General features: G+C 34.8%; 1 protein-coding gene and 1 long non-coding RNA gene across 2 annotated transcripts in view; both read right to left on the bottom strand.

Moving 5' to 3' along the window:
* Nucleotides 1–11,714: 11,714 nt before the first annotated feature.
* Nucleotides 11,715–25,398, bottom strand: part of LOC129231416 (uncharacterized) — a 29,036-nt gene continuing 15,352 nt past the window's right edge. The window contains exon 3 of the long non-coding RNA XR_008581253.1: nucleotides 11,715–14,102. This is a non-coding gene — a long non-coding RNA (uncharacterized LOC129231416). The remainder of the gene's footprint in view (nucleotides 14,103–25,398) is intronic.
* On the bottom strand, nucleotides 22,315–25,389 carry LOC129231415 (zinc finger protein 782-like). The gene has a single exon (XM_054865725.1). The coding sequence runs from the start codon at nucleotides 25,336–25,338 to the stop codon at nucleotides 24,268–24,270; it is 1,071 nt and encodes a 356-aa protein (XP_054721700.1). The 5' UTR covers nucleotides 25,339–25,389; the 3' UTR covers nucleotides 22,315–24,267.

Below are 25,398 nucleotides of genomic sequence, written 5' to 3'. Positions count from 1 at the left end.
TCCGGATTTCCATCGTTTCGAAATGATGTTGGCATCACGACTCTTGGTGGATGTTTGGAGAATGCCGATTGTTCATTGATTTTTTTTATTTGTCGTAGCCTCGATGCCACAATCGATAACAGAAACTTACATAACGTGTCGACGTCATCAATTGATAACGTTTATGGACGTCATCGCTGCTGCTGTGTATATAAAAGCTCGTTCTCTGGAGCAAAAAAGACTCATTCTATACCACCGTAAAAGGTTAGACATGGAAAAAAATTTGGATGTGTTTCCCGACGTATCTGTCGTGGACAATGTTTTGGACTTGAACGAATTGGATCTCGAGATGCTATGTAAAAAGACGCATCCATCTGAATTTATTCAACGGTTTCGCTCGCTATCGATTCCGTTCATTTTTTACATAGAAATGGATTCGCACAGAGTTCGATTTGCGAGGATAGACAAAAAGACTGCTCTGGTCGAAGAAAATTTCCAGCGGAGTTTATTCGAGGGATTGTCGTCCAACGAATTGCGTGCGTTGGAATGGTTCAAAGTAAACAGAAAATTAAAAAGACCGATTCTTTTCGATGACTGCTGCGAACAACAACAAAAAAAGACTACTACAAAAATCAAAAAACAAAACACGGATCGGCGGTTGAGTTTTTTGTACAGAAACATTTTTCTGGTGAAATATGGTTTTACGTTTGGATACAGGAGCGTGGCGGCTGAAGAACATCACGTGATCCAAACGAAAAATGTGCCGATATTCTATTACGAATTAAAAAGAACCTATTCGGTGCGAGAACGAAATTTCTCGGACGTGGATTTTGGTCATTTTAGGGGTTACGTGTTGCGTCCGGACAGAATTTTTGCGATAGCTCCGGAAACGACGTATGTGATCGTGACCCCTCAAAAATGTTTGTTTTCCTTTTTTAGAATTAAATCGTCGAGTTTATCCGATTTGAAACTGAAATTTAAAATTGCAAGGTTCAACGATGACAGAAAATGTTCCGTGAAAAGTCTTTATCATTGTGCCACATATTGTCCTCAGCAGCAGCAGCAACAACAACAACAACAAATGATATTCGTCGAATTTGTCGTACAACCACCACCAGAACAAGGAGAGCAAATCGAATCTTTGAGTGCTACCAATGACGTTCTTTCATCATCATCATCATCATCTTTCACCATGTATGATCAGATATCTCCTGTCACGAATGACGTTCCTTTAACATCAACATCGGTCACCATGTACGAACCGATATTTCCTGCTAACATCACGGAAGACGTTCCTTCAACATCATCTTCGATCTCCATGTACGAACCGATATCACCTGCTAATAATAATAATACTAATAATGCTACGGAATACGGATCAAGTCTAGAATTTCAACCCAAAACACCACTAATAGATTTGTCTATATTTTCGGAAGACTGGTTGAATGGTGATGACATCGATTTTAACAATCTTGATATTATTAATTTTTGAATGTACAAATTGAATGTTTTTATCTTTGTATTGTATGATATGTAAATAAATATGATTTGTTTTTAAAAAAAAAAAAAATATATGTGTTGTGTATCTTTTGTGTTTATCATTTTTTTGTTGGAAATGGAAACCTTGAAAAAAGATTTACATGTCAAACCTTGAACAAGATTATCTATAAAAAAAAATTAGAAACATTGAGGTATAATTTTGGGAAGAAAATGAAAGTTAAATATATCTAAATGATGATTAATTGTAAAAAATAATAGCTGTTTTATATTAACAAGATTATATGTTTTGCGAAAGTCAATTATTATAATTGGTATTCTTTTGAACGCAGTCCTAATTGGAAAATAATAGCTGTTTTCGCGCAATGGGTTACAAGTTTCGCGCAAGTCAATTAATATAATTGGTAGCTGTTTTATATCAACAAGATTACATGTTTTGCGCGAGTCAATTATTATAATTGGTATTCTGTTGAACGCTGTCTTAATTGGAAAATAATAGCTGTTTTCGCTATGGGTTACATGTTTTACACACGTCAATTATTATAATTGGTAGCTGTTATCAGGTTGTTCTCACTAAATCGTACATGACCCGTTTCTGAAAATAGTTTTTGATTTATTTTATATGTTTTTTTTTTTTTTTTTTTTTTTTTTTTTGCCTTTTTACAATCCAATATTGGCTTGAAATATAAGGAGAAAAAAAAATTATTTTTATATAAATTGAATGATCAAATAATTGCAAATCCAATATTTAATCATCAAATTTATATATATATATATAATTTTTTTCCTTATATTTCGAGCCAATATTGGTTTTTCAACTGCTTCATCATCGATACCCTAAAAAATCGATACCGTATAGTGTAAATCGATGAAAATTTAATTTTAACCATCATCCACACGAATCCATTATCGATTTTTTCTCTGGGGTCCCGTCGCTCTAAAAATTTTTTGAGCGACTGTACATATTAATTAAAGTATTCGATGGTTTTTAATATTAAAATATCAAAAACCAAAACTAGCGTTAAGTCAAACTTTCGATAAGTCGAAGTTTTCCGTCGGTCTTTTTACATTCGAGTTATCGCAAATCGAATTTTTATTTATTTTTTGATTATGCTATGAATTTCCTTTCGTAAGGAAAAAAAATCTGCACTTTTTCGAAATAGCTCTTGTGCACTAAACTTTTGTGCATTTCTATGCGTATTGTGCACTAATATACTACTAAAATCTACACTAAAGTTATTATAACATGAAATGTGCTAAAAATGGAAGGGGAAAAAGATAAATGACATTATTTTCGTGTCCGTAAAATATTGGTGCGAGAACCACGGACCCGTCGTAGAACCATGTATTAGGCACATTCTGATTTTAAATGTTTTTAAAATTTTGTTAATGGTTCATTTTCTTAAATTGCCATCATATTTTAAACTTTTCTATTGTTCTTCATTTGAAACCCCTAAATTTTACAAACACACTAAAATTAGGCATTTTGCTCATATTTTGTTGTTTTTTTCCCGAACACAAAACCTTTGCCCCCCCCCCCTCGGAAATTTTTAAATGTCGGACCTGTTTCCAAGTGTACATTTTTAATTAAATTCTATTCGTTGTAAAATATACACTAAATTACGAGCGAAAAGAATGGCAATTGTTAACGTAAATTCCTCTTATACCTCCCCCCCCCCTCTAATCCCCATCAGGGTCAAAAGGGGCGATGAATGACCCTCTCAAGTTTTGAGAAATGAATGTATTTACAGATTGCGGAGCGTGTTTTTTTTTTTTTCGGCGTAATTTATTGAGCAGAAAAAATTCGCATGTAAATGAGCATGTGAGGGCTGCCTGCCATATATCATCAATCTTAGAACTGTTGTATCCAAAAAGGAAACCTCAGGGAATTTTCAATAAAAAATTTGAAAATTATTTGCAAAGCTTTCAAAAAAAAAAAAAAAAAAAAGCGTTTGAAAAAATACATTAAGAATTACGCATTAATGTTAAAAAAAATCATATGTTTTCTTTATTTAGTTTAAATTTTTTATTACGCGTAATTTTTGATATGATATTAAAATAACAATAAGAAATGCTCTTCACCTTTGTAATACAATGTTTATTCAGCACTTTATCTCTTCATTCCTTCTTTTAAAATTAAAATTTTCTTCAAATGACGTACGCCCGATAATAAGTCGAGAAATCACGTATTCACAGATGCCAAAGCGCCAACGCTCGCAATCACGCCAAGTGGAAACAAAAACAGGGGTAGCCAGTGGCGCCCTCTTTGTTGCCATGAGTTTCAGCGATTGCCACGGCCTTTAAGTATTCAGTGGGGCCATGCTTGAAGAAAAACTTTCGGCGATCCGCTAGAGTGCAGTGCGGTTGGAGAGCACGCTAATTTTGACAGAGTTTACATTGGTTGATGCGGGATTTAGTAATAATTCGGTTATGCGTTAAAGTTGTTTTTCCGCATTTCATAAAAAAAATTATGAAAGCGTTTTAAAATATTTTAATGGATACATCAAAGTTGATTATTAAGAAAAAAAAACTAATCTTGTTTAATACCAGCGTGCAAAAGTGGGTTACGGATCAGGCAAAAAATACCTATTGCTTTTCAAAGTTCCCGAAGATGAGGTGAAACTTAAGAAATGGAACTCTTTAATTTCTTTTAAAAATTTCAATAGTATAGTCTGCACCTTAATCCGCACCCCTGCGTAGCTAAGGGTAAATTGCTTGAATCGCTGCTTTTTGAGATGACAGATAGCTTTTCTTATTGCAGATCTAGATATGCAGATTTAGCTTTGGTGTGCCCCCCCCCCCCCATCTATCGGTTACCATTTTCAGCTGTTGATTGGAGAACGTGATCATTAGCTGTCACGTGATTAACTAACCGGTCGAGCTCGTCGAACGCAACCTTAAATAGTTTTTAAACCCCTGTAAAAGTTTTGAATCTGCATCCCCCCCCCCACCTTGGCATCCCTGTTTTATCTTTAGCTTCAGTTACTTAAATTAATTACTGGAACAGTTACTTCCCGAGATGGCCAATGGATTTTGAAAATTGCAAATGGTTTCGCTATGAGTGCCCCCCCCCCCCCCGAGCAAACGCGCAACTCATCCCCATCTCAAAATTTTACGAAGCACCCCACCCCTCATAAGTGTTACCGCCCCCCCCCCCCCAAATGAGATTTTCATCTTTCTAAAGCACTCGATGTAATAATTTAAATGGTATAAACAGAGCCATACCACCCCCTCCACCGCTTTAGTTCAATGATAAGAATTAAATTGCTGAAATCTTTACTTTCCGAGATGGCCGACTGATTTTCTACACAACAGAAACAAATATGCTGGTATTTGCTCTATGGATGTTTCCCCAAGAGTGATGGCGCAAAGTTACCCCTCCCCCCATTTTATTGGCGTCCCCACCAGAAGTACTTTTTCCTGATAATGAGACTAAAATAATTTTGAAACATCTGCTACAAAAAATTGAATAGTGTAGGCTCCACCATGGGCCATCAACCCCCCCCCCCCCCCCCCGGGGTTACCTTTGCTTTAGCTATAATTATTAGGAAAAAATACTGAAAGATTTAATTAACAAAATGACCGCTGGTTGTTCTATGCAAAAACTTTAGTGAAGAAAGCTTGCCTCAAGGGGGGCGATAGCATCCACTCTCACAATTTTACAGAGCCCTCCATCACTCCCCCGAAAATGGTTTCCCTAAAATTGAGACTGAAATCCTTTTAAAATGCCTTCTTTTGAAATTTTCGCTAGTGTAGTAAATTTTCGCATCATGAGCAATCCCCCCACTTCCTCTTCCCCCGACGGCACCCCTGCTTTAGCTATTATTATTATTTGAATAAAGTATCGCAATATTTATTCACCGAGTAGAATGCAGAAACTTTAGCAACAGGTACCCACCCCCAACAATCATTCTCCCCCCCCCCCCCTGAAATTTTAGCAAACACCCCGCAAAATGCAAATCTCACAATGAGACAAAATCCTTTAAAAACAACTTCTAAATTTTTTTTTTAATCGTAAAATAAATTCTAAATTTACTTCTCTATTTGATATGAAATTTTCAAATTCAGACTGCATATTTTAGCAAATGATATTTTAATTCGCTGAAAAAAATTTAGAAGCAGTTTTAAAAAAGGAAATAAGATCTCCAAAAATCTTCTTTTGGCAAATTTTACTATCCAGTTTCTGTTTTCTTTCCATCGATAAAAGGTCACGCCATTTGCTGTAATGATATATCTGACGAAATAAAGTAAAATACGAAACCATTATTACTAATAGCGCTAAAGTTTCAATCGAATATTTTTAAAAAATTGCTTTAAAAGCTTATAGTGTACTATATTCATTAAGTTTATTAAGAAGTCATGTAATATTTGTGCAGCTTCGAAAAATAAACACCCCTGCCACATATTGGACTTGTTCGAGAATCTCTCTTTTACGTTGAAATAAGTTCGATCCGAAAAACGGGGCTTTAAGCAGTGAAATTAGCATGTAATCGCCCATTTAAAACGGGTCTGATTGAGAAACATAGTGTGCTCCCTGGGCGCAGCCCCGTCTGCATTTTCCGCAGATCAGACCTCACTTTTCGTCCGTCGATCGACACACTAATCTTTCCAGGCACACAGGTAAGGCTCTATTCACAGGAAGGCTTCATAGTGGAGCCGCTATATAAATAGATGCCTATTCATAGGAGAAGAGACGAAATAGCAAGATTGGGCGCCGGAAACATTGGGCGCACGCAATGTGCTCGGCGCCCTATGTTCCCGGCGGGAAGAGAGGAGCATTGACTAGTAAAACGAGTAGATCGAGCTTTTCCTTACTTTTCTGACGAGGAAAACGGTTTAAACACATTGGGAACGGAAAGCAGCTGACGCTGTAAATAGTAAAGAAACCAAAACGTACTCGTCTGCTGCTATCTTCTGCTTGGTGTTCCTATAGGGATCCTCCATATACTCTCAAGCATCTTTTAGACACATAGCGTACACCCTCAAGCATCAAAAATTTTCATATTATGTATATAATTGCATACACATGCTGTGCATAACTGATTACTGGGAATATACCCTCCGAAAATTTGATGGGAACACCACTGAAACGCTGCATTCGGCTATTATAAAAAAATTACTAATCTTATTGTTTTCAGAGATATTCTTGACTTTTTTTTTTCATTTTTTAAGCTTGGTTTGTTAGGAGTTTTGTTATTCATGCATTAATGATTTATAAACTGTAGAATTATCGATTTTCTTTTAATATTTTGATTTCTTTTACTGCTATATGCTTATACGTCCATTCAGAGACAGTTTCCCGAGTGGCTTAAGTAGCAAAATATTTTCGTGTCCCACATTGTCACACTCAGTTCGTGAGTAGGATGAGTGACAAAATTAGTTTTCTTAAGATGCCTTTTTCAGATTTATCTGGAAGATTAATTGTGGAACAGTAGTTTCTGTAAATATAATAACAGCTTAAGAGCTTTTTTTTTTTTCGCTCAATAAGCTAAAATACACGCATGACACCCCCCCCCCCTTGCTTAAAAGTTAACACACAGCGAACAACGGGCAATCTTAGCCTATTAGATTCTCTCGCTAGATAACGTCTTGGTTATTCTCAGTTCCCAATATCATGTGACTTGTGGACAGGCCAGGGTCTATAAATTCTCTCCCCCTCTGAAAAATTTCAGCCCCCCTTGCTGTAATTGTCTTCGGGTACGTAGGTTATTTGATGAAAGTAACAGATGCATTGTTACTAGATGGTGGTTTTATTTATAGTTTGGCACTCAAGACAGACGGGATGGATTGCCATTAGTTTATTTTTTCCCTAGTGAAGTGATTAAACTGTTTTTCCTTTAGTTATGAGAAGTAAACTCCCTATTACCACAAACGGCTTATTCACGGGGCGGATTATCCGTGACCTTTTACTTTAATTTTTTTTTTTTTTTTTTTTTTTTTTTTCCCGCGATGATTGACTGAACGTAGATAAATGCACACATCTTTACTGAACATGTGCGTTATAAATTTTAGACATTCCTACTTCTTTCTTCCCCTCCTTCCCAATGACATAGCATAACGTTTCATGGTCACCGAAAACCGACTAAGTTTAAAACTGGTTTTTAGATCTACACCACTTAGAGCTGTTTATAGATCTGCACTACTTACTGATTTTTAGATCTACACCATTTAGTGCTTTTTATGGATCTGCACTACTTACTGATTTTTATATCTACACTTCCTTACGTGTGTAAACAAGTCACCGGATCAGTCTTGAAATCCCCCTCCCCTCCGCCACGTTTTAAATCTAGCTTGATCTGTTGGAATTATAATGCTTGCACGATTTAATTGCGTATGTGTGAAATTCGTTTGCAATAGGGAGCTATCCGTTTCAAATTATCCATGCAATTTTTTTACATTATAATGTTATCGTTTTAGCTATTGTTCAAATATATGCAAGATTATTGATCCTTCCAAGATACTAAGCACTATACTTGCTTGCAACCAGGGAGGTTAAAGGGGAGGAGATAAATCTTTAGTATGTAGAAGTGGCAACGTTAGTTCACTTTTCCCAGAGGGCGCTGTATGTGCACCGCTCCCATCATTTGTAAACAAATCAATGTAAATGATGCTAAATCTGTCATTCTTTTAGAGGCTGCTATGAGAAAGAAATAAAATATTTTTCAACTGAAATTTGGTGTAAACCATCGACTAACATAACGAACTAAATATGATCTTCATCCCACGGAAATCGTTGCAGTATTTTTTATGAAAAATGTTTAATTTACTGCGCTTGCCAATTCGCCGAATTTGACAGATGAACTGTATGCATGCTACATTTTTTGCGTCGTATGATGTTATTTTATTAAGAACTAGTGGAACCCGCACGGCTTTGCCCGTAGTAGAAAAATTAAAAAGTCTTTTGGTTCGCCTGTATATTTACAAATAATGTATGGTGAATTTTCTCGCCAATTGGCTTGTACCCGCGTTACAGTTCCACGTTATGATAATTTCGTATTTTATCATAGTTTTTTTCTTAAAATTGGAATAGAAAAAGAACCACATCGAATTTTCGAAAAATCGCTTCGAGGTGCACATCCCCATGCTACAAACTAACTTTGTGCCAAATTTCATGAAAATCGGTCCAACGGTCTAGGCGCTATGCGCGTCACAGACATCCTACAGACATCCTACAGCAGGGTTGGCCGGATTGGACCCAATTGGGTTGGACCCAATGGGTTTTTTTGAAAAAACCCATTTAAAAAAACCCATTATTTAGCCCACTTTTGGGTTTTTTTAAATTTTCTGAGAACTTTTTTTTTTAAATAATTAATTTAAATACTTTTACAATTTAAACTTCTTTTTTATTTCTTCTTCACAATAGGCAATGGACATAAAAAATGAATTTTGAACTTTAATAGTATTTCTTAACTCTTAAGGGCATTAAAAAATGCTTCAATGATTTTAAATAAATATATTTAATTATTTTCCTTCAACTGGTCAATAACGAACTCAAATTATCTTGACTAAGTTCTGTCATGTCAGATTTTCTCAATATTTGTAGATTGTATACAGAGGATACTACTTTAGCTAAAAGGCTCTCATGTGAATTATTTTCTGCAAACCAACACGTCACAAAACTTGAATAAACAAGGTATATTTTTTAGAAATTAACAGGTTTTACAAATGGTCGGACAGAAAACGGAATAGGATGTACAGTATTTTCATTATCTTACGAAAAAGTTTAATATTTCTTACTCTGTACACAGAAATAGAAAACAGGCAACATAAAATTCAAAGAAATGTCTTGATTAAGATGGAATTCAGTAAAAAGGGATTTAAACTACTTGAGGTTCTACAGTAGTTTTGCATAACAAAATGAAATACAATAAAGTAAAATACAAAAAGAAAAAAAAAATGTCGAAATTAAAAACGAACAAATATACAATAGATTTTATCACTCAAGAAGTAACTTTGCCTTAACTGTTGGCAATCATGGAAACTAAAAAAATCTGAAACTTCACCATTCTTGAATTTTGTGTTCTTTTATACCTTTCTTCAGAAAACGCTGAATTTTCCAGCTTTTTTTATCAAGATAATTTTTGTGCTTTGTCCATATACTTATGTTACAATATGCTACGAGTACCCCACCTTTCCCCTAAAAAAAGACAAAAAAACCCACATTTCTTTTAAAAAAACCCAGCTTTAGTTGGTTTTTTTGGGTTTTATTTAAAAAAACACAAAAAACCCTGGGTCCATGGGCTTTTTTAAAAAAACCCGGGTTTTTGCCAACCCTGTCCTACAGACATCCAGACATCCTCCGGACAGAGAGACTTTCAGCTTTATTATTAGTAAAGAAGAAGATAAAGAATAATGTATGGTGAATTTTCTCGCCAATTGGCTTGTACCGACGTTAAAGTTCCACGTTATGATAATTTCGTATCTCGCCAATTGGCTTGTGCCCATGTTACGGTTCCACGTTACGATAATTTCGTAATTTATGATAGTTTTTTTTTCTTAAAATTGGAATAAAAAAAGAACCACATCGAATTTTCGAAAAATCGCTTCGAGGTGCACACCCCCATGCTACATACTAACTTTGTGCCAAATTTCATAAAAATCGGCCGAACGGTTTAGGCGCTATGCGCGTCACAGACATCCTACAGACATCCAGAGAGACATCCTACAGACATCCTCCGGACAGAGAGACTTTCTGCTTTATTATTAGTAAAGATAAGTTCTCAAAGTCATTTATAGCTTCAGCATGTTGTACAAATTAATGATATAAGTACTTAATTTTGTTATTTATTATGAATATATTATGTAGACTGTTAAAAAGATTGAACTATATTTTATTTTATGTGTTTATATATTTTTTAATTACCAGCTGTAATTTTTACATCGGAGATTGCAAAATAAACTTTATTTATTTTTTGCTCAAACCTAATAAAATGAAATTTTGTGTTTGAATGATTTTTTATATGTAAAAATGGAATAGGTAATGGTAAAAATAGGTCATCATATTCATTAGCTTCATTTCCCAATTTTCCTTCCTACGGCCTGTGGCCCACATACGTCCTGCGAACTTTTGCCGCGAAGAGAGCAGGAACCTTTTTCCCTTCCGCTTTCATCTGCCGGCGATGGCCCGTATATCCAGTGCGACAGCCAGGTATGAAGCATTTTGGGACCCCCATTTGTGAAAAGAAAGAAAAATTGTATGTAAAACATGAATCAACAAATTTAACGATCAAACATAATCAAGGGATTATTAGCAAAACTTAATCTCAAGAAAAAAGTTTTCAAAGCATAATTAAGGCAAACAAATTCTATAAAATATCAAAATAAGATACACCTGGAGCGTTTTTGGCATGTTGTTTTGAAACTTAGAACTCCTTACGACGAGGAGCTGGCGAAATTTTTACTTTTTTACTACATTATATGCAAACTTTTCAATGGAATCCAATTGGAATCTAACTAAAACACATGGGAGCGGTGCACCTACAGAGCCCTCTGGTGTCAGTGGAAAATCGTTGCCACTTTTAAACTAGCCGTCCCGTAAAACATTTCTCTCCTTCCTTCTACTCCGTGCTTGCAACTTAAGTTGACAATGACGTCACGACGCGTAAAGAAAAACCGAGTTAACAGACAAAACGTCATACTTACTAGATACACCTACCCTACCTACTTCGCGAAAAAAGATCGTCACCTGTCTATGATCTGCTATCGGCTGGCTCGTTTCATTCAAATGGATGAAATGCTCTGCGGGTTAATTTACTAAGAGTGTCAAACAAACTGGTAGCTAATATAGAATTAGCACCGAGGAGTGGCCGAAGCAATGGTTTGGTTCAACTCAAAGATTCAGTAAGTTACACCCATAGCCAGGGCTAAGGCATAAATACATGAAATACACCACCAGCTCAGTCACTCCAGCCGAGGACTGCAGTTTCGAGCTTATTAGCACTCATCAGCCCAGCTTCGGAAGTGACTGAGCTGGAGGAGGAAAACCTCTTCAGGAAGCCAAGAGTGCCAAACAAACTGTTAGCTAATATAGAATTAGCACTGACCAGACAAGTGACAAGTGACCCAGCTGTCACTTCCTAAGCTGGGCTGATGAGTGCTAATAAGCACAAAACTGCAGTCCTCGGCTGGAATGACTGAGCTGGCGGTGTATTTCATGTATTTAAAACTTTATCTTGTTTGACTTAAAATTAAATATATAATGTGCATAAATTCCACATTAAAACAATTTTTTTCTCTTTATTGAATTAGAACTTTTGAAGCAAACATGATTCATATTAGGGGCGGTTACTGTAGTTATTTAACAAAAACTAGACAATCTCTTGAAATAAATATTGTGAATTACGTCATACAGAAAATTGTATCAAAAATTCATATGTGATGAGGTTTTTTTATTTACAGTTGTCGCTTTTCATGTTTTTTAACAAGATGGATTGTCATTAGAGCTTTTTTTTTTTGTTCTCTATTGAACAAAATTAAATAACGTTTTGCAGTGGCATATTTTTTTTGACGCTAATCTCTAGTTTTGTAAAAGGTTTTCAGTTACTTTATTTTACTTACAAAGAATTACTTTAACCAAAAGGAAATGCTAGTCACAAAAAAAAAAGGCTTTTCTACTGTACTTACATATTTTTTCCCTTTTTCTTTGAATGTCTTTTGACAACTTGGGTTTTTTGTGTCACAAGAATAAGGGTAAAAAATTTAAAGACCGGATCCGTATCTGCGGAATTAGATACAATTATCTGTATCCGTAACCGCGGATCTATTTTTAACGATCCGGCACATCAAAACTAAGTGTCTTTTTAGAAGTGATTCCTTAAACCGTCACACCGTTTTTTTGAGTGAGTTCCAAATGCCTTTGTAAACGTGTCTTCTGACGGCATTTCTCCTGCATGAGTTTTTATATGTAGTTTTAAGTCACTAGGATAAGTAAATCCTCTTCCACGAGTCACAGGAAGGAGGCTTTTCTCCTGTATGAATTCTTAAATGCTTTTTTAAGCATCCTGTTTCTTTAAATGTTATTAGGCAATAGTTGCAGGTATATGGCGTTTCTTCCGACTGAGTTTTAAGATGTCGACGTAAACATGAAGTCCGGTTGCAGGCTTCAGGACAATGGTTGCAAGAAACTTTTTTCTCCTGTATGAGTTTTTAAATGCAGCTTTAAATCACCAGGATAACTAAATCCTCTTCCACAATAGTCACAAGAATAAGGCTTTTCTCCTGTATGAATTCTTAAATGTCTCTTTAAATTTCCTTTTTCTTTAAATGTCTTTTGACAACAATCGCAAGCATACGGCCTTTCTCCTGTGTGAGTTCTGATATGCCGGCGTAAACATGCCATCCGATCGAACGCTTTGGGACAATGGTAGCAAGAAAACGGATTTTCTCTAGTATGAGTCCTTAAATGTGCCCTCCAAGCCGAAGGGTCACTAAATGCTTTTTGACAATGGTCACAAGAATATGGCTTTTCTCCCGTGTGAGTTCTGACATGAATCTTTAAAGGTGTGATTTTGCTAAACTTCTTTTCACAGAACGGGCAAGAAAGCAACCCATCTTCGCTCTCCCCGTTTCCATGAGTGCTTAAATGTGACTTCAGAGCGGAACCGTAACTAAATGTTTTTTGACAAACGTCACATGAATATGGCTTTTCTCCAGTATGATTTCTTAAATGTCTCATCAAACTGCTGGAGTCACAAAATGCTTTTTGACAAAGGTCGCAAGAATGTGGTCTTTCCTCCGTGTGAGTTTTAATATGCTTGCTTAAATCTCCCATTTGAATGAATGCTTTTTGACAATAGTCGTAAGAGAATGGTTTCTATCCGGGGGGGGGGGGGATGAGTTCTTAAATGTGTCTGTAAATGATTGAATTCAGGTATGTCTTTTGACATACGTCGCAGGAATATGGCTTTTCTCCAGTATGAGTTCTTAAATGTACCTTCAGAGAGCCAAGTAGCTGAAAAACTTTTTGACAAAAGTTACAGGAATGGTGATTTTTTCTTGTGTGAGTTTTCAAATGTATCTTTAAAGGGTTTAAGCCACTAAATTTCTTTAGACAACGCTTGCAAAAATATGACTTTTCTTCTATATTGAATTTTATAGTGCTCTTTTAAAGATCTAAAGTGATTAAATGCCGCTTGACAGTAGCTACAAACATGTGGTTTTTCTCTCCCGTGAACGAGTTTTAAATGATTTTTTAAAAATACTAAACTTGACTAAATGTCTTTTGACAGTAGCTGCATGAATGTGGCGTTTCTCCTGTATGAATTCCTAGATGTCTCTTTAAGTAGCGGATCTCACTAAACGTCTTTTGACAAATGTCGCAAGAATAACACTTTTCTTCCATAGGTGTTCGATTCGTCTCGCACTCATCCAATGCGAAAATATCATATATAAGATTTTCCTCTTAGAAATAAGTTAACGATCAATTTCTGACACTTCGTCTTAGCACTTGCTTAAAATTCAGTTCATAGTTTGCAGTGTTGCTATACATCTTTCCATATTGTGATTACTAAAGTATTTAGAAAGTGGTAACAAGTGCTGAAATTGTTGTATTTTCATGGTCTTCTTTTATTGTGCAGCTTCATAATGTGTATTTAAAAATTGATGAGGTTTCATAGCCAGAAGTTTCACTAAAAAAAAAATTATTATTTCAGGGGAGGAAAAAACAAACAGTAATTGCAAAAATAAAAATTTCAGGCTTAGAAGGTGGATGCTATTAGGGAATTCAGAGAGAAGTGATAGCGGAAGTTAAAACAAAAAAGGTTGCTGTTTGGGGCAAACCTTTGCCACTTTCATGAATTACTCATTGGATTGGCCATTCTACTTATGAGCATTTCGCTCGTCTAATTGATGCTGTGTTCAACATTACATTGTCAAGCAGACAACGGTATCGCCAAGTGTCACGTTGTTTTGTTAACTTTCCTCATCACTTCTTGCTGAAAGCACTATAGTTTCACTGGCATCATGGCGTCTTGAAAGATTTTACCTCACCTAACTGCCGCAGAAAACCAGGACACAAGAAATTAGAAATGTTGAAACAATCTATGCGGTCCGCTCACGGAAAAGGAGAAATGCTTGAATAATAATAATAAAACAAAACTTCCTTTTTTTTAGAAAATGCTTCTTATTTCAATATATGAATGAAATTAAGAAATTATTTTTTATACATAAGCACATGGTTCTCAATGCGCTTTGGGTAATTAAGCAGCTCTCTTCTATTACTATACAGCGAAACTTCGACAAGTCGAGGTTGCAGGGAATGCGAAAGAAATTCGAGCGGTAGAAAATTTGGCTTATTGAATACGATAAAAAAACTACAGAATAAAAAAAATACCACCACTGAAACTCATTAATATTATAATATGAGTAAAAAATTCGATAGAAAAATGTATCAAAGATGTATTTGACATAATTAATGCATAGTATAATTCTATAAATTCAAGGATTTTTATTAGGCTGAAAATAAAATTTTTAATTGTACAGTAATACGTAACAATTTTTTCTGAGTAAAAAATTCCCCCTATTGTTAAAAGAAAAAAAAAAGACATTTTTAAAAAGATCTGTTTTCAAACTTCGCAAGGTCATGCAACCAGAGGTCGGACTGTTAATTTCAAAAATTTAGGACACAATTTTGGTAAAATTTTAGGACAACAAATATCAAATTTTGATAACTTGAATGTAATTTATAAGTTCGATTTTTGTAATGGATGATCAAACGTTTCAAATTCAATCTTGAAAACTGCAATAGAATGCAATTCATGTTTCATTCTTTAACACAGAGATATATTACGAAGTAGAAATATTTTATCTTATGATTTGAATCTTGGTTAATCTAAACAGGCAATTTAAAGGAAAATCTTCTAATGAATTTGACTTTGTAATAACAGCACGAAAACCTTTTATCACAGAAATAGACTTTTTTTGTCATCCATTACTTTAGAGTTCATGAATTTTAAAAACATACTGCTAATTTGTTCGTTCAATTTTATGTACAAAAAATGCAAATGGATCTTTTAATGAATTTGCAGTTCTATTTTATCTATCTAAATTGCCACCTTCATACTACTAAACAGATATAGCTTTGAAGAAATAACGTTCAGTAACTAAATACTGCTCAATCAGTCTATCATATGCAAACCAGAGAGTCAGAGCCGGACTTAGGCTGATTAGAGCAACAAAGTTCCTTTGGGCCCCGCAACCAAAAGAAGAAAAAAAAAACGTTTTTTCCTTTAGATTAACAAGAAAAAAAATAGTTCAAATTCATTATTTAATACATGTTTAATTTATGTGTGGGGAGCTGCTTTTAGTTCATTTAACAGGGTAACTGAGGTTCCTGAAGCATTTAGCTAATTTTAAATTCAATAAAAGCAAATTTAATTTCGCAAACTACTTGTGTCAAATAAATTTCCAGAAAAATAGTTAAACTGTCAGTCCAGTTGAACATCTGAAATCAATGGCCACCAGTACTTTATTGTGAAAGAACCCCTTTCCTTCAGCTACAGTATGATAGATGTTTTAAACATCTTCAAAGTAATTCTACAGAAATCAAATTGCCAATAGCTACTTGTGAAAACAGAGTAATAAATGCTGTCCCACAATCAGTTGTGGGTTAAAACCTTCGGTTTAAGCCTAAACCCTTACTCCCCCCCCCCCTTTTTTAGAAAAAAAAGTGCGTGTGGGATAGGAAAAGACCATTTTCATCTAGGTCTTGTCTGCAGCTACTGGTTGTCTTTTTTCTGGTTTTGAATTTTATTTAACTGAATAAAAAATTTCCAAAGAAATCAATTTCAATTGACATTCAAATATTAACACTTATTATTTATACTGCTGAGGGAGGGAAGATGAAGTGCAGTATCAGCTAATTTTTCCTTTTTTGCCCCACCCCCGTCCCCCTATTGTTAATAGGGAATTCAAAACGCATTTCTTCAAATACAGTCGATTCCGGTTAAAAGGACGGGACCGTTTTGGTTTTAATAACCGGCTGGTCCGATTGAGCGAACTGGACCTGTGTAGCTTGGCCGAACATGATGTGCACAAAACATTAAAATGCAATTTTGATTATTGTGCCACATGCATTGCTCACATGTATGGTAAGCATCCAAAGAAAAATTGCTGTTCACAAAAAATTTCAGTTAAAAATAAACTGAAATATTACATTGAAGTATCCTTTTAAACGCGTTCAATGTGTTCGAACCGATAGGGTTTTAGTTACGTATGTACTTGGTATGGTGAACGTACTAACAAGAAGAAACGATGTTTACAAAATTTTTTCAGTTATAAATAAATAAAAGAGGCAAAGAATCTTTTTACACCCGTTCAACAACGAGTTCTAGCCGAAGTGGTTTTAGCTCCATTCCTCCCAGTCAGTCAGTAAGTACGATTCAATTTAATACCAGAAGTAGCTAAAAATGTGGGAGTGAAAAAATAAGTGCTAAAAAATACTAATCAGCCATTAAAAATTTCAATAAAATAAAACTTACAAAATTTTGTTTTTGAATTAACATATTACATTGAATGAGCTAACTGAACTGGAGAAATTTGAAATTTCATTGAGTTGTTTTTTAGTCTGCTGGACAAGTGCCGCCATGCAGTGGGAGTTTCATTAACCATTTTTTCCCCTGTATAGCTGGGTTTAATTGAAAGGTTACAAGGAACCAATATTAATTTTTATTGCATTAACTATTAAATTCTTTGATCTACTTGAAACTCGCTTCAAGCAGGCAATTTCTAGATTTTTTTTTTCCAAATTTGTTCTTATGTTCCTTGGTTCGATTAAGCAAATTTTTGATCCCAAAAAGCGAATAATATTAGGCTCGTGGATTGAGATGTGCTCCAGTCCTTTAAGATTTGGTTCGAATAAGCGGCTGGTCCGATTAACCGGTGGTCCAATTAAGCGGATTCCACTGAATCTCGAAAACTCATTTTTGCAGATACTGCTTTATACCTTCCGACGGCAGTATTCCATACATTGAACGATGCAATAAATGAGAATTGTGTGGTGAGTACTCTTTTATTGCTTCATTTTCAGAATAAGACTTACAATATTTTCAGTAGAGTGTATTATTGCCATGAGTCTAAATAATATGATAGCAGTGAAATTTTTGGGAGACCAATGTAAGAGTTAAATTTTTTAGCTGAGCATTAATCTAACAAGTGTCTGAGTGACTCGAAAGTTCGTTAGTCCTGGGGCACCATAAACAGCCCTACTTGGAACATAAGTTGTTACATCATAATAAATCAGTTTTTTACTTTACAATGTTTAAAACTTCGAAGCAATAGGGTTTCAAAACATCCATCCCTTGTGAAAAGTCTCAACATATAGTCTAAAATTAAATTTCAAAAAAAGTTAGGGGCAGCTTCTAAACTCTTCTAACGTAGATCGTTAGGCGTTCTCCAAAGATTGCCTCAAATTGAGCATTAAAGATTTCAATTCAAAACATTTCAGTGGGAGAGATTCTTAAATAAACAGGTTCCTACTCCTCTAATATCTCCAAAGGTAGCCTCAATTTCCATTTTAAAAATTCTAACTTGGATATATTTCCAGAGGAGCAACCCCGAACCTTTCCCCCCTTTCCCTGCGATCACCACTGATAGCTTAAAATTCAGCCTTTTGAAAATTTCATGGGATAGGCCCCTTTTCATTCATTAAAATAGACCAGCGTTTCTTAATTACTTTGACAAGTGGAACCCTTCTGCGTGTCAACTTTATTCGTGGAAACCCGGTATTTTCCTCAATAGTATAGTTTTAGTGCAGCATTCTAGGAATGGTTTATTTGCAATAAAAGTTCTTTTTTTTTATAAGGTCTTTAAAACTTAACAGAAATTTTATTTAAACATCAGAAAACCAACACGTTTCAAACAAGTTATAATGTTTCAATTTTAATGATACGATTGGCACTTATTTTTATTATTGCCAGCAACATCCTTAATACCAGGCTTTATGCTTCTTGGATGAAAGTTGCACCATCATTTTTTTTTTTTTTTTTTGCTTACTAATACGTTGAGAACATATAAGTACCTTGTACGTCAAGGGATCAATACTTTGTCAACATGCACTATCGGGACAATTGCGAATGTTCATCTTTTGAATTGCGCCATTATTTCAATGAATGACATCAATTTAAGCTTCTGGTGCAAGGAAAGATCAAAAAAATATTTTTCTGGCGCAATTGGTTCGGGCTCTGAGGGGTAAAAAGAGCTAAAAATCACATAAAACATTAAATAACTTTTTTCGAATAAAAATATCAAAAATCGAAGCCTGAGGTGCACTTTCTGCAAGAATTGCATCTGTACACCAAATTTCATCTTTCTAGGCCTTACTGTTTTCCCGGGATGCACGCCACAAATATCTTATTTTACAATTGAAATAAATAAATAACTTTTTGTGCTGCAAAGTAACCATAACAAACAATGAAATAAATACAAATACTACAAGAAGTTGTTAACACTTGTTTCGCGGTTTCAAGGAACCCTTTTTTTAGCCTACTTTCCCAGTAAAAGTCAGAAAAAGAAGAAAAAAGCATGAAAGAAGGCTTAATGCATCTTAAAAATATCCCGAAAAACAAAAAAAAACTCAAAAATAAATAAAGTAATTAAATAAATATCGAAAAATTAAAAATTGGAAAGTAGGGTATTGAGATGGGGAAAAATGTCTGTCGGTCTGTCTGTCTGTCTGTCTGTCCCCCCTAATAACTTTTGAATGAATAGTCAGATTCGAACAAACTTTTTTTTTGTTCGAAAGACCTCGGCAAGGACACCTCATTCCCATATTTCACTTTTTGATTTGAACTATTTTTTGTTCAATTTTGAACAGTTCAAAAAAACTTAACATTAGCGCCTACGGGGAAATTCAAGGCAATTCCGAACTGTGAGGCGAATTTGCTTCAAACAAACTTTGTAGGAAAAAGCTTTTGATGAAAAACTTGTATATAAAATATCTTTTTGATTTGAACAATTTTCCGTTCAATTTTGAACTGTTCAAATCCCTTAACATTAGCGCCTACGGGGAAACTGAAAGTCAATGTAGATTCCGTACTTGAAGGCGGATTTACTTCAAACAAATTTTGTTAGAAATAGCTCTTGACGCCAAATTTCAGACTCCGACTCCGAGAATTTAGAGGCACCTGACTCCGACTCCGATTCCTGTGCCCGACAATTAATTGGACTCCGACTCCCCGACTTCAACTCTGACTTCGTAGCTTTGGCAAAAATTTATGGACAAATGACTAACTCCGATTCTTGGATATCCGACTCCTACTCCTTTATCTCAAAATGAGATTGACTCCGACTCCGCAGCTATGGTTTTAACTGTGAAATGCTTATTGTTGATATGACTTGTTTTTATTTTCACGCTAAAGTTTAAATTTAGGTATTCAGTTACTGGCGAATAAACTGAAAGTCATTTATGTTTCTACATAAGATATGCGCAGACGATTTTTTTTTTTTTTTTTTGACAAAGAAAATTATTTCTTTAAGTTGACATTTTATTGTTTTTTTTTTTTTTTTAGTAATTGCATTAATTAATTTTAAAAAATGTTTTTGGCAACAGGGCAAAAAGAAACGATTTTTTTTTTGATGTGATGTATTTATTTTAATGAGCTTATTAATTTTACTTATTAATTTTTCATTTTAAAAGCTATTAAAGATTTTTTTTAATCTAAAAAATTGTATTAGCTGCTTTGTTTAAAAGTTGCTGCTATTTTATTTGTTCGTTTTTTTTTTGTTTTTTTTTTTTGATGAGTGAGGAATATTTTATTCCTAGAAATCAGCTTAAAGTATTTTAAAAGTATGTTTGAAAAAATTTGCAATTTTAGCTATTTTTGAGAATATTGATCAGGTACTAGAAAGTAGTATGGGTATACGGGAAAGTAGGCTCGTCTAGTTCTAGACAGAACTTCTTGTTTCAATTCAGAAAAGTATGAGCTTTGGACCTAAACTTTGTTAATTTGCTATTTTTACTACCTAAGGTGTCTACGATTCACTCAGGTTGATTTTATCAGATGACTTCTCATCCAAAACTCACTTTTCCGCATTGAAAAAGGGTGTTTTGAAACCCTGAATCATATGTCTGCAACTACTTGCAATATTTGTGCATTAATAACGTTGTTTCCTACGGTTATTTAATTATCGTCTTTTACATTACATTTGTTACTTAATCTTGTACACGAAAAAGCTTGGTATCAGTGTTAATAAAAGTGAGGTCTAAAAGAGCCCCGAACATAATTTTTTAAGAGGAGGGAAATTCTTAATTTACCGAATGAAACTCTGAGTTTTACCGAATTGTCAGCAAAATTTGCTGTAAAATGAAATGAGGGGGGGGGGAGATCATGACTTTCCATCAGGGAGGTCCAGGGGCGGTATTTGAGCATTTCATTTGGGGGGTCGAGTTTCTTAAATATGAATTACCACACTATGGAACCAAAACAAATATTGGATAACAGCAAGTGATCATGATATGGGTTTAGAATTAATAAAAATAAGTGTTAAAAAAATCTTTAGATTTTTATGACAAAATTTGTCGTTTGCTTTAGAATATGTTATCATACCAAGTGTTTTGGTCCTACAGTTTTCATTTTTTAATAAAGTTTTGATACTTGATTTTTAAAATACAGAAGAACAGGAAATCTTGTTACTAATCCAGCAATGCCTTTCACATCTTGCTCTTCAAAATCACCCAGGTAACATTAAAAATTGTGATGATCTTCATTTTTCATCATTGAATAGTCTATTCTAGGCTTGTCTCTAAACAATTCTTCTTGCCGCATGCTATAAATTTTACTCATAATTAAAACAATTTATTTTTTGTTTTCAACATCCAATCCAGATAATATAGAGCCAACAATACAGGAAACTATTTATCATCAAATCGTGTGTTAATTTAAGCAGAAACTGAATCTATTATTTTATACACTATGTCAAATCAAGGTTTGACTTTACATCATCACACATGTGCACTTTGGTCACCTCTTCTAAAATTCTCTGAAGTTACAATTTTCTTGAAAAGATCCACGCTTGGTTGAAATATACATCCACGTGAAATTTATTAATAGTTTCAATTGTAGCTTGAACTGAAATTTGTACAGTCCAAAAATTAAGACTAGCTGATTGAAGATATTTTGATAAAGTAAAGCATTGTTCCAAAAACTCAACAAAACGAATAAAAATTCATATGAAGACAGGTTAAAGGACATTAGCTCCTTCATTATTGAAAGAGTTGTTTTCCAAAATCACTGCTTTGAAATTATCGAGAAGTGTTTTTATGGTTTAAAAGGACCATCTTGTGTTGTCTCTTGAAGACCCTCTTGTGTCACCCCGAGATTGCATTGTTAAAGAGCCCATAGAAAAGATATTTGTTGATGTGAGATTTTTTTTTTTAAAAATAGTATGTATTTTTAAGACGTATCTATAAAATTATGCTATGCATTGAGCAGTTGAAATGTATTTCTACCAGAAGTAAGTGATGAACACTCATTACACAGACACACTTCAAATATGAGCGTAACAATCAGTGGCGTAGCTAGACCCGACTTTCGGGGGGGGGGGTTACTTCTTATATATATATATATATATATATATATATATATATATATGTATGTATATATATATATATATGTATGTATATATATATATATATATATATATATATATATATATATATATATATATATATATATATATGTATAATCGCTTGGAATATTTTCCTTTTCTTCTTTTTTTTTCTTTCTCTTCTCTTCTTTTTCTCTTTTTTTTTTTTGAGACTAACTTTTCGGGGGGGGGGGGGGGGTTTGTCCCCGAACCCCCCCCCCCCTTAGCTACGCCCCTGGTAACAATGAATGTCAAATACCAAGGCATTTAGTGAAAATTATGCAGCCACACCGCTGCACGGGCGTCTTATAACCGTTGTTAAACAGAGCACACAAGAATGAAATATTTAGCCCATATTAGGTTTATGTCTTTAGTTAAAATTAACTGTGATTCATCATTTTTTTCTGTTCTGAAAAGGCTAGTAAAGGCTTGATGAATTTCTAATTATTTAAAAAACGGAAAACACTTGCTCATGTCTGAAAATATGTCGAGTTTCTTCAACCATTACGGAGAACCAGGAAGATTCTTTTTTTCATGAACATTGGTTTGCGGTTTACGTAAATTGAATTTGCTCGTTTTTTATCATTCCTCTCAAAAAATTTAGGGCTGCAACTGCCCCCTTTCGACCCCCTATTTGACGCCACTGGGGAGCCCTTCAGTAAGGTTTGTCAACAGCATTATACATTTTATATGCATCTTTAAATTGCCTACCCTGAAGGAAGAGGAAGCACGAATCATTTTGAAACAAAATGTAGGGGAAAGTAGGGTAAAACAGGGACCTTAAGGTTTGCAGTCTTCCAGAAACCACAGTTTTTAGCATAAAGAAACAAAATTTTGCAAAAGTATGCACTACTTATCTATTAATGCAACCACAGTTTCAAAACCATAAGTGTTTTTGTTTTTTAATTTTTATTCATTTTTTGTAAAAAAAAAAAAAAAAGTCATTTACCTGGTTTTGCCCCACTAGTGGGGTAAAACCGGGTAGACATGTTATTGCTGTGGAAAAATCAAAATTTTTAAAAATTTCCAAAAAATTCTAGTTTTATTTAGTGACATATATGTTAACTATTGTCATAACATACTAGAATAAGTATAAACGGACGCATATTGATGAGTTGACAGTAAATTTAATTGTCTTTACCTTTAATTTTTTGCTGTAATGTAAGGCCTATTGACACCAGTCGCAAGTAAAATAGTTATCTTCCTCTTCGGTCCCAGATCAGCTTTCATGGGCCCAACGACGACATTGGAAGCTTTGGATCCACCCCTTACCACCCTTGGAGTCCGAATATAGCTCACTGCAGTAAATGCAGGCAGTACTATCATCCTCTTCACTGGACTCATCGTTCAGTTGCTCCTTCGGTCTTTCTTTTTTTGGAAGCTTATTTTCTGTCTGTTCTATTTTGGCATCTTTATAATGTTGCCCTTTCTTTGATTTGTTTATCTTTCCTTCAGGTTTTTTTTTCTTCCGTACATCTTTGGTCTTCTTTCCATCATTTTTTTTCTTTTCTGCTAATGCTGCCTAAAGATGAAGCTTGTATGGGGAGCCCCTCGAAATGAGTTTTTTCTTTTATCTTGTCCTCCTTCGGTTGCGTCTTTCTCTCAATGTATGGGGATAGTACCCGATTTTGCCCCTCGGTTAGTACCCGGTTTTGCTCCGCGCGTACAGTTTTCATAAAAATGCTGTCATACGACTATACAGAACGCTACAGACAATTACTTAGAATGATAATGAAGGTAATTAAATGTTGTACAAGGAGAGCTACATACCTTTAGTGTTGCATAAACAGGAACGTAGTACAATCCGTCTACTTTGGTTCAAAAATTTTAAGCAAAAACCACTCAAACAGAATTTTTTTCACAGGAATGAAAGAAGCGAGTCTATTGCAATCAAATTTAATGGCTGCTGCTTTTTCATCATGATGGAAGGTAGTTCCTCTCTTGTCCACACCATTACAGCGCTTACAGGGGCTAGAAGGGAGTACCTGGTTTGCTCCCAACTTCCCGGTTTTACGCTACTTTCTCCTACTTAAATAAAATGCCTTTTGAAATTATTTATTTTAAGAGTAATCGTGTCACTGGTCACTGAGATGTGGCTATACTCTAATATATGTTGTTAAATGTTTCGTTAATAAACAATCTCACTGTTTCTTCAGAAGTGATTCCATAAAATGTCAAACTTATTGAATGGCTTTTTATTCTACGTGAGTTTTAAGAAGCCTTTATAAATGTGTCTTCCGACGGCATTTCTCCTGTATGAGTTTTTAGATGTAGCTTTAGGTTACTAGTATTAGTAAATGCTCTTCCACAAGAGTCACAAGAATGAGGCTTTTCTCCTGTATGAATTCTTAAGTGTCTCTTCAAATTTCCGGGTTCTTTAAATGTCTTTTGACAACAGTCACAAGCATACGGCCTTTCTCCTGTGTGAGTTCTAAGATGCCTGCGCAGACATGCCATTCGACTGAACGCTTTGGGACAATGGCTGCAAGAAAACGGATTTTCTCCATCAGTATGAATGCTTAAATGCTTTTTTAAGTATCCTCTTAGTTTAAATGTTTTTAGGCAATAGTCACAAGAATATGGCGTTTCTTCCCTGTGAGTCCTAAGATGCTTTTCTAAATAAGTCTTCAGACTAAACGATTTTTGACAATGATTGCAAGAAAACGGCCTTTCTTCTGTATGAGTTTTTACATGCAGTTTCAAGGTACCAGGGAGAGTAAATGCTTTTCCACAATAGTCACAAGAATGAGGCTTTTCTCCTGTATGAATACTTAAATGTCTTTTTAAGTTGTCTGTTTCTTTAAATGTCTTTAGGCAATAGTCACAAGAATATGGTGCTTCTTCCGTGTGAGTTCTAAGATGACGGCGCAAACATGCCATCCGATTGAACGCTTTGGGACAATGGTTGCAAGAAAACGGATTTTCTCCAGTATGAGTTCTTAAATGTGCCCTCCAAGCCGAAGGGTCACTAAATGCTTTTTGACAATGGTCACAAGAATATGGCTTTTCTCCCGTGTGAGTTCTGATATGAATCTTTAAATGTGCGATAAACTTAAACTTCTTTTCACAGAACTGGCAAGAAAGCAACCCATCTTCGCTCTCCCCGTTTCCATGAGTGCTTAAATGTTTCTTCAAAATACTAGGGTTACTAAATGCTTTTTGACAAAGGTCACATGAATACGGCTTTTCTCCTGTGTGAGTTTTGATATGCCTGCTTAAGTGTCCAATATGGAAAAACGTCTTTTCACACGACTCGCAAGAGAACGGCCCTTCTTCTCTCATCTTGTTTCCATGAGTTCCTAAATGCTTCTTTAAATGTCCAGATTCACGAAATGCTTTTTG

The sequence above is a fragment of the Uloborus diversus genome, chromosome 10 (genome assembly GCF_026930045.1).
Source record: "Uloborus diversus isolate 005 chromosome 10, Udiv.v.3.1, whole genome shotgun sequence".
Taxonomy (NCBI): Eukaryota; Metazoa; Arthropoda; class Arachnida; order Araneae; family Uloboridae; genus Uloborus; species Uloborus diversus.
The sequence above is the reverse complement of the archived record's forward strand: the minus strand, read 5'-3'. Positions and strand labels throughout refer to the sequence as shown.